We start from the raw sequence: 14,189 nt of genomic DNA, 5'->3' as shown, positions 1-14,189 counted from the left end.
CGACGTTTATTGTAGGGATTCGGTCGTACGGCCGGCCTTGCGAGCGGGATCGCATCTGCCCAATCACAGGAAAACTATATTCACGACTTTCTGCTCCCGAAGAATTGTCTTTAACTAACAATTATATGCATACAAATTCAATGCATTATACAGGCATTCTATTTTATCTCATCTCAACAAAAAAACAGTCTTAACTAATTATCACCAATCATGTAATGAATGATAAGAGGATATAACATATTGCGAGTATTGGAAGACTGTATTTTGTTTGCACCAAAAATTAAATCGAGTTCTATTAATTCAGCACAGACCCAATAATAATGCAGACAAAATGTTTGAATAAAATAGGAAGCGTGCCGATAGAAGGAGATCGTAGGAAGAAATAATGAAAAGATAGTAGATCATGGAAGAGTGGGTGAACGCCTATAAGTTGGAATAAGAATTCACTGGAATAGAATTGAGGATAACATAACAAACATCGCACAAATTTTAACAAACTCTCTGCAGAATTTTCACTGTCTTAGTCAAACATTTTCATATTTTTCGTTACAAATTTAAGTAGTTCGAGTCATTTTCGTTTAAATTTCAACAACGTTATTTTGTTATATGTTAATATTTTTTAAATTCTTACATTTTATTATAAATATAAATCATATTAGGAGTTTATCTCTCGATTTCCAGTAGTTTTTCTTTAAATTTATTCGTTTACGACGTTTGTATTTGTTTATGAGATTACGACAGACGCTTAAATTTAGTATCCACAAACATCGTATTTTCAAAAATTAGGTTTTTTTTTTTTCATTTTCACACGATTTGATGCATTCATGCACCTGACACACTAACAATTCAAAAGTATTATGCAAACACGTCTATTTTAAACCATCACAACTAAGCTAGCTATCGCATAATTCGTTTTCACGGATCACAATTTCGAGAAATTGAGGTTTAACATGTCAATAACATGTATCACTGCACTCTCGAGGTTGAACACTTGACATTTACCAGAGTTTACGAAACTTCTTGCAAGGTCTCTCGAAATATTATCATGATCATATAAGAAATTATTAATATTGTGATTATTATTATTAAAAAGAAATAGGGGAACATGGGATGCATTGAAGTTGGGGGAAGAAGACATTCAATAGATTGGATAAGGAAATAAAGATTTGAAATAAAGAGAATGTGGTGGCAAAGGCATTTGGTGTGAAAAAGCCTGACACCGACGTTGACTCTTTTTTGTACGGAATGTCCACCGAAAAGTAATATTTCCATTATAATTTTATTCCTAAATCTAATTTCCACTTCGATTAATTACCTCTTTAATTATATTTTGATTCATTTTTTTTAAAAAATTATAATTTTATTGATATAAAAATATAAATTTGTTAATTTAAAAATAAAATTTTAATTAAATTAAATTTTAAATGATAATTACAACGGATATTAATGAGGTTTATATTCAAATTTGGTGTATAATTATTAAGTACAAGTTTATTTGTTAATGTAATAATGACTTCATTTTTATGATGTAATAATTTTTATTGGCAAAAAATCATCTGAGACGATATCACGAGTCATATTTTATGAGACATATATCTTATTTAGGTCATCCATGAAAAAATATTATTTTTTATGCTAAGAGTATTACTTTTTATTGTGAATATCGGTAGGATTGATCCGTCTCACAGATAAAGATTCGTGAAATCGTCTCACAAAATACCTACTCTTCGTTTCGTTTCTCGTTGTTACTTGATGATTTCTTGTTTTTTGAGTCTAAAAAAAAATAGACCGATATCTATTTTAGTCAATCGATTTATTGGAAGAAAGAATTGAAGAAACTAATTATTATTTTTATGGTCCTATATATAATTTTAATAAATTAATAATTGTTAAGCTCTCTCTTGTGCTATTTTGAAAGTAAACGCTATTGAACATTTATAATATTCTATGTCCATATTCCATGCATAGATGAAGACGTTTTATATTTCCACTCTACGTGCCTCGACAAATTTGTCATATCGCTGTGGATCTAAAATGGCCATCCACATTTTGTAATTTGTATCAATATAATTTTTTTTATAAAAAATTGGCCACCTAAATGATTTTTTTAATAATACATTTTAAATTTTTTTCAATCTATAAAAAGATAAATCACGTGAATCAATCAAATATCACAATAAGTCAGAAATTCATGTCGAATTATCAAAAAAAATAAATAACAATAAATGCATGTGTATCAGAAGCCATTGATTGATCTAGCGTTTGGAGTTATGGATCTTCCAATGCAACAGAGTATCGACAACCTTATTTTAGACTTAGATATGAGAATAAGAGAGATGTATAATAAGTATATTGAATATGTTTTGTGTTATCGATGTGTATCGGTGGCCATAACCTTCGCAATATTTGACTCATCATAGAAAAATTAATCGTGTTGTATTTTTACACATAAAGTGAATCATATTAATTTTTTAATAGTTTGAAAATTCATAATTAATTAAATCATTTTATTAAATCACTTGCTAGTTAGCATGTTCATATATAATTAAGTAATTCTATAAAGACCACGAAATGAAAATGAGATGTGGGGCTGTCTGTTGGTGCGGGACGACTGAAAAAGTCACCAAATTTTGTGTGGCACCTAATTTCACACACTTCATTCAAATTTTTTCACAACTCGAATCATAGTAATTGTGGTAACAATTTTCTATTTATTATAATTTATGGTTAAAATTTATATTTGAGTCTTAAAATCTTAATTTCTCGGTGTTTTCTTGAGTATTACTAAATCTTTATCTATGAGACGAGTCAACCATACCGATATTCACAATAAAAAGTAATACTCTTAACATAAAAAGTAATTCTTTTTCATAGATGATCCAAATAAGATATATGTCTCATAAAATACGATCCGTGAGACCGTCTCACACAAGTTTTTGTTTGTTTCCTATGTATATTTCATGTTTCTAAAATCATGATAAATTTTTCTCTTTTTTTACCATTTCTAAATTACATAGTTAAAAAATATATTCAAACGAATATGTTAACTAGAAAAAAAATTTGCCTTTATTTTTAAAACCTAGTTTTCTAGGCGACAAATGCATTTGTATTTGAAGGATTCCACATTAATTAGATTACATTAAGTTAAAATTTATTATTACAAAAGCGAACAAAATTTAAACAAGAAAGTGTGGGATACATTTAATTTCATATAAAATATTTATTGGATCTGAAAATCAAGAATCATATTTTCAGCTATGGAAGACGACTGGTCTCTTTCACAATGTATCCATTGTTGAAGCAAAACTACTATTTGTGCTGAAAATGAACATTCACAAAATACAGAGGACAGACACCACAAACCTATGAAATCTCTGAAAACTTGTATCTCATCATAATCAGTGTCCGCCCACTTTTTTGCTTGCATTATTGTGTACACATAAAATTATATATTATTACCACAAAGTTTATACTAAAGCCAATATATATATATATATATATATATATATATGTATATATATATGTATGTATCTGTGTGTGTGTGTTATTTTATATATATATATATATATATGTATGTATGTATGTATCTGTGTGTGTGTGTTATTTTTTTAAGGACATCAAGAATTTTCAAATATTACATTGATGACCAATTCATGCGTACAACTCATCGCCAAATACCAGAGTCAGTCACTCGTGGTTAATGGATTCTTGAATGTAGGCTATATATATCAAGTCGGTATGGATATTCTAATTTTCAAAGGTGTTTCGGTTTAAGATCCAATTTTATTAATCAAATAGTTATCCATAAAATTGGATCTTAAACCGAGTCAAAATGATTATTAAAACAACTTAAAATTTTAACGATAAATATTTGACTATTAATCTATCCTTATTTAATCCACTCAGCCAAACACACCCTTAATGTATTTATGTGGAGAACATAATATTTTTGTTCATGTCATTTGAGTTTTTCTACTATTTTTTTGGTAATGTTGTCCGACAATTTACGATCTTAATTTTTTTTCAATTTTAGTCATTTTCATCGGAGTACTGGGTGACACCAGAAAATGACAATTTGTCATTAGAAAATGTGTACATGATAACAGAAATTACCGACTTGTCGTCTAATGTTACGTCAATACGTCGATGAAAAAATGAATAAAAAAAAAAATCCAAAATTAATGAACTAAATTTGTGAATTGATATCATTATAAAGTTGTTTCTTTTGGAAAATTGAGATAAAACAGTTAATTACAAGAAATAAAAAACTCTAATTTAATCTGAAATACTAGTGGGTCGACAACTTAGAATAATTCCCAACTTTGTATTGACTCGGACCAAATAAATTCACAATAAAGTCCATCCTAAATAAATGCATCTTTTTTTATGCAAGACCTAAATGTATTTACTGAATTGAATTATTATATTGTGGGACACAATTATTTTTCCCCTAAAAGTCAGGTGTGCGATATCCCTTTTGCACCACTTCTTGGACTTGCAAATTATCTATAATAGACTAGACAACCACCACCAAAAGACACTTTTTTCATGTATTTGGAATCACATCACCAAATTTTTTTCACATTATATTTTGTAAAACGACAGCATTATCATACGACTATACGGGCTATCGCGCATATATATATATATATATAACAATGCCTATTAGATAGATCATTATGTATAAGATCTTTTGCATTTGATCTATCGTGTAAATATTATAATTCTAAATTAATATAAAATAACAGTTATAAAAAGAAACATTGAAGTCCTGCCAGATACTGTGAGAGGGGGGGGGGGGGGGGGGGGGGTGGTGTTCATTGATTGCACGATTCTGATTTTCCTTTTTATTTTCAGAAATAAAATAGTTAGAGCAAACGAACAACTACATGCTTCGTACAGTCACATCTAATTACCTTAATCATGAAAGACAATTTCATCGTACAAATACATTGATTTCAGTATGGTGATAACTAAGCGAGCCCCCACCCCCGACCCCTTTGTTTTTGGTTGTGGTAATTAATACCAATCAAATCTTTTCATTTAAATGACTGAATCTTGAATAATATACATATTAAAAAAATTTGAATTAATATATTAAACCCCTTTTGATTAAATTTTTTGGGTCGAACTGGCCTTTGAATATATCTCATCTTCTGTCTTTATTGCATGAGATTATGCATATTTTACCTGCAGAATCGAACCAATGAATGGCGTTTTGCTGTTGGTTAACATACTCGTGCAAAAGATTCTTTAGGTTTTGTTGTTTGTTGACAAACGCTCATGACTGCAATTGTGTTTCATTTTTGCTCGTGACTCGTGAAAAGCAAGTGACGTAGCGTTATGTTTCAATAATTCTAGCTTCTGTGTGGAAATGAAGCTTGAAATATCATTCGCATGGACTGCGAATAAAGAAAGACAAGTTTATAATCTCTTGTTCATTGGATAAATCTACATATATTCGTGTGTGTGTGTATAATGTTGGATAGTGTGTGAGCAAATCTTGCTCGATGTATTAATTTTCCATGGAACGAGGCATATGAAAAAATCCCATAACCATAGATTTTTACACCATATAATGCAAAGGTTGTATTCGTCCAAATGTAATAAATTAGAAGATATATTATATATTTTATTTCAAGCTTTTCAAGACTGAACGACCGGTTCCTAGGTTAAAACAGAAATGATCTCACACACTATAAGCAAAAAAAAAAAAAAATCAATAACAATACAATTGAGTAGTGTATGGTGCTCCAAAACCATAGCCGGCTAGCCTAGTCCGAAGTCTTTGTTGCCTTGTACACGTTCACAAGCTGTGTCTGCACGTCTTGAGAAACCTGAGAGTGCTCCAAATACTCCATTGTGAACTCTCCTTTCCCCTAGAAAGTGGAAAGTAGAAAGTAAAAAGAAGAAAGAAGCATATTAAGTATGTATATTGAGCTGTATTTTATTGTTGTTGGAACGCTATGGACAGTACTTAGATGTTTCACCTGTGTCATTGAACGAAGGGATGTCGAGTACTCGAACATATTGTTGAGAGGCACCTGAAAAGAGATTGCAGTCAACGAATCTCACCTAAAACGTTTAACATAAGAGCCTTCTGATGTAAAAAGTGGAAGGAAAAAACCCTCAAGTTTGTCTATTTTAGAGTCAAATATGATATAAACAATGTTGTTCAATGAAGGCCGTCAGTCAAACACTGAGGGATAGCATGGAGTTTACACGAGATGATACATACATGAGCAGTTATTACAGAATCATCTCCTTCCTGGTCGTTCCCAACGATCATGCCTTTCCGCCTTTAAAGCATTCATTAGATACAGAAAATCAGATAATTTTGAAAGATCACAGAGATTTAGCCGACAATGACTTTTTATTTATGTTCAAAAGAATGGACAAAAATAAAAGAAAGATACTGACTTGTTAATATCACCAGTCACAGTTCCCTGAAATTCTGTGGGGACTCTTAACTCAACCAACATCACAGGCTCCAATATAACAGGTTTTGCAGTCGTGTAACACTGTTTAGTAAAAGAATAACAAAAATAAAAAAAAAATCAAATGCAGATGAATTTAAATTATTCAAGAACACTAGAAAACCCTTTATGGCATATCTAGGAAGAAAATCAAATGTCTAAGAAAAAGCAAAGAGGACTAAAAATTAAAAGTTTTAAAACATGGAAGAAGCACCTGTCTGAAGGCATAAATAGCGGCCAACTTGAAAGCAAGCTCACTTGAATCCACAGTATGGGCCGCACCATCAGTCAAAACGATGCGGATATTTTCGACCGGATGACCAATAAGCGACCCCCTGCATGCACAAGTATGTCCATATTCAATTGACAGATGGAGCATACATATCATCATACAAGCACATATCCATTGAACCAACTCAAGGAAGAAACAAGTTTTAGAGCCGCAATTAAGATATAAATTGACTGCTCAGCTCAAGCATCGGATGCAGGCAACATTTCTCGAAATCATAACCACAATTACCCACAATTTTATGAATAATGGCCTTCCATTGATCTACAATGCTTCGATGAAGTTGGTAGATAAGGGGCCACAATTTTTCTGACTCCAACTCATTCTCTCAAAGAAGTTCATTGACTCACCTCATGGCAACATGATAACTTATTTCTCCATAAGTCCTCTCCGGGAGATAACAATTAAATTCCCAAAGTACCCAAACAACAATTTTTGACAGCCATTTGCATTTAATCAAATATTAAACGAGAAAAGAATATTTAAAGCATACGAGTTAGCAGCTTCTTTAAAACCCTTTTCAATAGCTGGTACGAAATTGGATGGTACTGCTTGTCCTACAAGCATGTTTTCAAATTCAAACTTCGTTGGTGATCCCAGAGGAAGTGGTTCCATGTACCTGTCAGATAGAGACAGTAAGATGAGAATTTAACGATAATAAAAGGCAGAGGATAAAAGATTGACAATGAACTTGCAGCATTCAAGGTGCTTTGCTGGAACATTGTTAGAACATGTGAAAAATGGTATTGGAGGTTCACATGGCTTTGGATGGTTCACTAACAATATTTTACGATCATGTGGGATGAAATATAGCAGCACTATCACTATTCAAGTACATTGGTGATTAAAACTTGTACGATAGGAGTTGAAACTTTCGGGAGCATTTCAGCCTACTGCCTAGCTAGCTTTACTGAACTATGAAACAGAGCTACTGTAAGGAACTGATATAATAGTCTCCTTTACTGTACAGTCAAACTCCAGTACAGTCATCGCAAACAAGAAGGCAACATGAAACAAGAATTATAGAAGACAAACTGAATTTCAACAGGTAATAAAGATAAATAATATGTAATTAATCCCAGCATAGCATCAGACAACTGCAGCTAGGAACAATGCCAAAACAGCTGTAGGTCATGGCACAAATCTATGGCAGTTGCCCCAAACAAAGAAAACGAAAAACATTCATGAAAACAAAGGAATGTCGAACCGAGAAAAAGAATGGGCCCTACCAGTACAAGCACTATGGATAGAGAGAATAAGATGAACCTGCCATTAGTAATACATGTAATGGCATGTACACTTACCCGATGACCCTTCCATATTGACCCTGTCCTCCACTCTGCTTCTTATGCAGATAATCAAATTCAGTACGCTGTGTTATTGTCTCTCTAAAGTTGACACGTGGCTTCCCAACACTTGCATCAACCTAACAAGCCCAAAATAAAGTGATATGAAAATAGTATCATGTTTTCAAAAATAGACGAAACCTTGTAAAAATCAAAAGAAGAAAGCAACACCTTGTACTCCCTTCGCATGCGCTCAACATATATGGCCAAATGGAGCTCCCCCATTCCGGATATAATTGTCTGCTCAGAAATTGCAATGACAATGTGCAAGCCGTTTAGTGTTTACTTTAAACTACAACAGTGATCAAGCTGCAGTTTTGGCACATGAAAATAACAAATACGTAAAAGAAAGTCGCACTTGTCCACTTTCAGGGTCTAAGCCAACGCGGAAAGTAGGATCCTCTCTCTGGAAACGGTTCAGAGCTTTGGAAAACTGTCAATCAAGGACAGAGATCAGATTTATTTAGAATACTAGTAACACCAAGATTCATGATTATCGTACCATTCAAAGACAGAAGTAATATTATTGGACCACTCACATTCCCCCCAGAATCTTTAGAAACAGCTGAAATGGCTAATGACATCACCGGCTCAGGCACGCTCATTGAAGTCATGGTATATCTAACTGACCCATCAGTAAATGTATCACCTAGCAGCAGCAAAAATTTACCCTTTAGTTATGGTGCATTTCCCAGAAAGATGGTAAACTTTGCCTTTGTCAACATCACAATGACTAAGAAAATCTTGAGTACGACAGCACGTGGTACCTGAAGCACAATCTACACCAAATACAGCAACAATCTGCCCAGCATGTGCCTGCTGAATGTCCTGTTAAACAGGAAGCTTGAAATCAATCAAATCAGAGGCAAAACCACCATAACAACAAAGGAAAAATATTTTTTCAAACAACAGTGGAAGTAATCTTAAGGAGTTAATATATAGTGAATGTCAGAAGAAAATAACATCTTATCTCTATGTGTTGATTAGTGCACTTAGGCTTAAAAAAGTGGCAAATAGAATTTGTCCAGCTAGCGTGATTTTGAAATAATCATGAATCGTGTCCACATTGAATCTGAGCAACAATCACAACAAAAAGACACCAGCAGTTTTGCAGGTGACTAACCTCCATTTCATTCGAATGCATCCGAACCAAGCGAGGAACCTAAAATGTCGTTCAAATAGAACTAGATATGAGCAAGCAGTTCAAAATATGAATTTCGAATCCGTAAGGCATTTATAATCTGGACCATATGTTAGAATTAAGTAAAGACCCAAATAATACAAGCTTCATCAAGTATATTAGCAAGAAAAGTAGAGAAACAACACAAACACAACAAGCTGTTCGGTCCAACAATTATTTACTTATGATTTTTTTCTTTTCTTCCTCAAAGAAATCAAAGACTAACTTGACACATTTGATTATCATCCTCATACAGTTGGAAAATTAAATAAACAATTATTTCAAAATCGGAGGCTTAATATTACAATTCTTCCAAGAACATGGTTGATTAAAATCAGATTGATTCTATACTTCTATAAGATCATTATGTCCTCATGCTCACCTTAACCTTCTTGCCAGTGTTAACATTCATTATAAAATCACCCTTCTTGATGACGCCTTCATATATTCTACAACAAGAAAAGAGGTCAAGAACCAAATTAATTGTCGGTGCAGGTGATTAAGTTGTAAAGTAATACGGTGACGCATGGGCTAAAATATATTTGTATTTTGTACCAAAGCCTTACAACCTCAGATATGTTAGCTGACCAAATCGCCCTTCTTCCAGTTTGAAAGCTAAGGCAACAAGAGGACCAGCTGGGCTTCCAGATAATTTGACCTGCAATAATTAGAAGTTCACAATTCAATTACAGATTTAAGGCAAACAGTTTCACAAATAGTCCAACAAACCTTCTCCTCATTCTTGGTCTGATCAAGAACATAACTGCTAACTTCAGTTGGATTAGGCAAATAACTGAGGACACCATCCAGCAATGGCTGAACACCCTGTAATCACCAAGTAGCCAAAGTTAATAACTGTTGCATGACAGTAGAGGAAGATACATTGAAATTGAGAAATTTACAACAATATAATTCTAAAATCATATTACAAAATAAAAATATAGGCCCAACAAACAATGCTAAAAATCCTTGTACATCCAAGTCATACTTTGTAAGGAAACTGCGTGCTAGTGTAGCAAATGAGCCATTCAGAAACAACCAGAAAATATGAAATCTGGGTTGACGCTTCGAATTAAACTTTTGATATAGTAATAATAATCCGTCATGCTTATATAATAAAAAATTCATAAAATGTGAGACCACCTTATTCTTGAAAGCACTACCCATGAACACAGGCACAAATTTTCGTGTTGTAGTGGCTCTTCTAATTGCTTCCTGTGCAAAAATAGAAGTTGCCGGTCAATAGCAGCCTTATAGGAGAGCAACACAACAAAAGACCCTACAGCTAAAACAGGTAGGAAGAGCAGATAAAAATGTTTTCAGAGCTCAATACTTTTGAGAAACAGTAGTTTGTAGTTAAGAACCGCCTACAAACAAGAGCACGAGAAATTGCTTAATCATAAATGAATAGAAAAGAGGATCAATGCAAAAAGAAGACAAAATATTTGACAAAAAATGAGAAGAAAATAATTGTAGCAATACATTTAGCATCTTTCCAGATCAACAAAACACACACAAAGGAATATGTCAGATATTAAACTTACCCTTTGAACTAATATAGTCAAGAACTTAATCAGATTTTTGAAATGGATCAAGCTTCAAAGTGAAAATTAGATAGAAAACCATGCTAATAAAGCCTACTGTAATAAGACACCAACAGATGCGCTTTAATGTTTGCAGAAACATATGTTTTCCTTAAATTGGACAAATATTATCTTTCTTATGCACCTGATATTTGAAATCTAGGATACACTAATACACAGATTCAGTTTGGGTGGGTTAGGTTTCGTAGGTATCAAAAGCATGGTTTACGTTTGTGTGTGTCCTTTTTCCAGTTTGAATAGCACAGTTTTCCTTCATTCCGGATTTTTAGTTTTGACATTTTTACTTCAGTTTAAGTGAATTTTCAAACTCATCATAAGCCTAAAACAATTTTCTTAAATATAGTGGGATAGAAAACAAGACCTCGTATGATAAAGTAGAAGAATATCGACCATGGAACCTAAAATAATATAGTATTTGTTTTTAATAACTTAAAAAGATCCAATCTAAGATATCTATACAAAGTCCTTATCAACATACACATCAAATGAAAAATGAGAGAGTTTTAACAGAACATCTAGCACCCTTAAATTGAACCCGCCAAAAAATGTATGTGGTCCAGCTTCAATTCATTCAATGGAAAAGAGTTTCAAACAGCGAGCTGACCAAATTTAGCAGCATCAGTTTGCAACTGAACCAGACTTTTCAGGTTATTTGTTTTTTTTTTAAATTATGGTATAACCATTCTAAACTCCGTACTGATCAACACGTCCTAGAACTTAGAGATACACAACAATAATGTTGTAAGATACTTGAAGAAGTCACTCAAAGCTAAAAGGGCTAACATGAATCATGTCCTTCATTGGAAAGCTGACAGTCTCAACATCGCATTACCTCAAGATCAACAGCTGTTATAGGCTCATCGCTAAGAAATTGTTCAGCGAGCTTATCATCAACCTCAGAGACCACCTCAACCAGCTCATGCCGTTTTTCCAGAGCCAATGCTTTAACATTAGCAGGAATATCTTCAGTCACAATGTTTTCACTGCAATAGTCAAAATTAATTATAAAATAAAGGGGAACATATGTGTGACCATGAAACACCAAAAGTTATCAGACAGACCCATTGGAACCATGAAAATAATAAGCTTTCAAGTTTACAAGGTCGACAAGGCCCTTGAAATCATCCTCTAGACCAATTGGGACTTGCATAGCAGCACTGTGGTGTCGAAGTTTGGATCTCGCCTATGGAGAGAAAGAGAAGATGATTCAGCTCATAAATGTCATACATAATAAACTGCATTTGTTTTTGCTGGGGTTTTCAACTGGTGAAATTCAACTAAATCCAGTGAGGAAAACTTAAAGCATAACCTACGAAACAACAGGGATACCACAGGATACTGAATCTCAATGCACATAAGATGGAAAAAAAAGTACAGTTATAACTGAAGGGGAAAACAAGGTAACAAAAAATGATAGGAAAAACAAAAACAGGACAAGACTATGCTTTCCATAGACCAACTTCCTCACTATCTCGTTCAGAATCTCTATTTCCCAAAATCCTGGAAAATAAAAAATATAGCACAACATAATAATTTCAACAACCATGGGTATAAATATAATCATCCTGCAGCAATAGTGTCGAATACCACCCTTCCATCTCAGTGTTTTTTGAGAAGTGTTGTGAGAAAGCCATTAATCTATGGTCGAAAACTTGTCTTACCAATTCAAACAACGGCAGCCTCATTCAAGAAAATTCAATATTCTAAAATCTTAATACGACAGGCTTCTGTTGCTTTCGTTAGAATTCAATTACCTCTAACAGTAATAATGAAAATACCCCAAATAACCTGATTAAGAACTTTCCATGGATCAGCCCCCATTCGATCCAGCTTGTTTATGAATCCAAGTCGCGGAACTTCATATCTTCTCATCTGCCTGTCAACAGTAATCGACTGACTCTGTACACCTCCAACACTACATAGAACAAGAATGGCGCCATCTAGTACACGTAAAGCTCTTTCAACTTCGATAGTAAAATCAACGTGGCCTGGGGTGTCAATTATGTTAACCTGGATAGAAACGTCAGAAAATTAAAAAGGCCCGAAGCTTGAATACTTTCTTTTATTTCACATTTTGAAACCCAAAAAGAAATCATGGAATCACATTAGTTTTGTAAACAAGATCACAAAGTTATCCACATCCTATGTGAATTCAGCAAAACCGACCAGTAAAAAAACAGATGAAACATTATTATTTCCTATCAAATAATGTGTTACCATGAATCGGAAACACCAAATTTCCATTTCACGCTCCTTGATTTTGCTCGGATGTGGTCAAGAAGCTAATTTTCAAAGCATATTTCAACGTCTTTTGAAGAAAATATGAAACGAGATTTTGAAAATTCTCAACATTGCTATTGAGGAATATCGGCTCCTTCATAACATCAAAGGCGTGATGTAAATTGATTGAAAAAAACATGGCTCTGTAAACTGTCATTTCATCCACTTGGATTAAATTTTCTCACAGACACTAATCCGGACAGTTTAACGTAAGTAGGGGACAAGATCAAATTTTTAGGGGGAAAAAAATATGAAATTAGAATTCTTTGGGTCTGAGGCAATACATCATAGTTCTCCTTTCGGTTTGAGGCAATACAGTATAATTACTCCGAAAGAAAAAAAACCTGATAATCTTTCCAGCTACAATAAGTGGCAGCAGACTGTATAGTAATCCCTTTCTCTCTCTCCAAATCCATGGAATCCATCTTGGCACCAACCCCATCCTTCCCTCTGACCTCATGGATCTCGTGGATTCGACCCGTGTAATACAATATCCGCTCTGTGAGCGTCGTTTTGCCCGAATCAATATGCGCCGATATCCCAATGTTACGGAGCTTTTGTAGGGACTCTTTCCACCAACCAGTCGTCTCCTCCCTCTGCCGCGCGGCAGCAGCACTCCCGGCGGAGAATTGGCGGAGCTGAAAATTCCCCGTGAGCAGAGCAATGGCAGGGGTGCTCGGCACGAGTCTTAACTCGGAAGAAGATGTGCAGAGGGTGTAGAGCAGGCGCGTCGCAGAGGATCGGGAATAGCCTGCCATTGTTCCCAGGGTTTTAGGGTAAAACCCCGCGAGTGCGAACAATCCGATGAAAGTGAAGATTGGAGAATTAAGACATTAACACACAGATTAATGTCTAATTTTGTTTTAATGCATTGAAAATTTATAATCAGATGGATAAATTATGAATTTTTGTTATATGACCGTATAATTAAACATAAAAACACGTTATTATAAGTTTTCGATCTAATTTATGAAAAAATATTATTTTAAACGTAATCTAATTAACTGATTTATC

At 33.7% G+C, this 14,189-nt stretch overlaps 1 protein-coding gene and 1 long non-coding RNA gene across 2 annotated transcripts; one reads left to right on the top strand and one right to left on the bottom strand.

Moving 5' to 3' along the window:
• Nucleotides 1-5,539: 5,539 nt before the first annotated feature.
• LOC142505258 (elongation factor G-2, mitochondrial-like) lies at nucleotides 5,540-14,024 on the bottom strand. The gene is made up of 20 exons (XM_075618164.1): nucleotides 13,520-14,024; nucleotides 12,684-12,905; nucleotides 11,957-12,078; nucleotides 11,728-11,878; nucleotides 10,435-10,506; nucleotides 10,021-10,116; nucleotides 9,861-9,949; nucleotides 9,674-9,740; nucleotides 9,235-9,273; nucleotides 8,879-8,939; nucleotides 8,651-8,760; nucleotides 8,470-8,544; nucleotides 8,283-8,351; nucleotides 8,070-8,191; nucleotides 7,259-7,384; nucleotides 6,691-6,811; nucleotides 6,421-6,521; nucleotides 6,239-6,299; nucleotides 5,991-6,044; nucleotides 5,540-5,879 (listed from the first exon to the last, which is right to left on the bottom strand). Exons 1-20 carry the CDS (start codon nucleotides 13,931-13,933, stop codon nucleotides 5,775-5,777), a joined length of 2,277 nt encoding a protein of 758 aa, XP_075474279.1. The 5' UTR covers nucleotides 13,934-14,024; the 3' UTR covers nucleotides 5,540-5,774.
• On the top strand, nucleotides 10,515-11,557 carry LOC142505259 (uncharacterized). Its single transcript, XR_012804393.1, has 2 exons — nucleotides 10,515-11,103; nucleotides 11,165-11,557. It is a non-coding gene; the product is annotated as an uncharacterized LOC142505259 (long non-coding RNA).
• Nucleotides 14,025-14,189: the final 165 nt, after the last annotated feature.

The sequence above is a fragment of the Primulina tabacum genome, chromosome 10, assembly GCF_025594145.1.
Source record: "Primulina tabacum isolate GXHZ01 chromosome 10, ASM2559414v2, whole genome shotgun sequence".
Taxonomy (NCBI): Eukaryota; Viridiplantae; Streptophyta; class Magnoliopsida; order Lamiales; family Gesneriaceae; genus Primulina; species Primulina tabacum.
Note: the sequence above shows the minus strand (reverse complement) of the source record. Positions and strands in the feature narration are given on the sequence as shown.

Bases quoted from the DNA above. Each gene is read 5' to 3' on its own strand.
- LOC142505258 (XM_075618164.1), bottom strand. From the start codon at position 13,933: ATGGCAGGCTATTCCCGATCCTCTGCGACGCGCCTGCTCTACACCCTC. The intron at 10,507-11,727 runs GTAATGCGATGT...ATTTTTGCACAG, and splicing joins TAACAGCTGTTGATCTTGAG to GAAGCAATTAGAAGAGCCAC. The intron at 10,117-10,434 runs GTGGTCTCACAT...TGGTGATTACAG, and splicing joins GTAGTGCTTTCAAGAATAAG to GGTGTTCAGCCATTGCTGGA.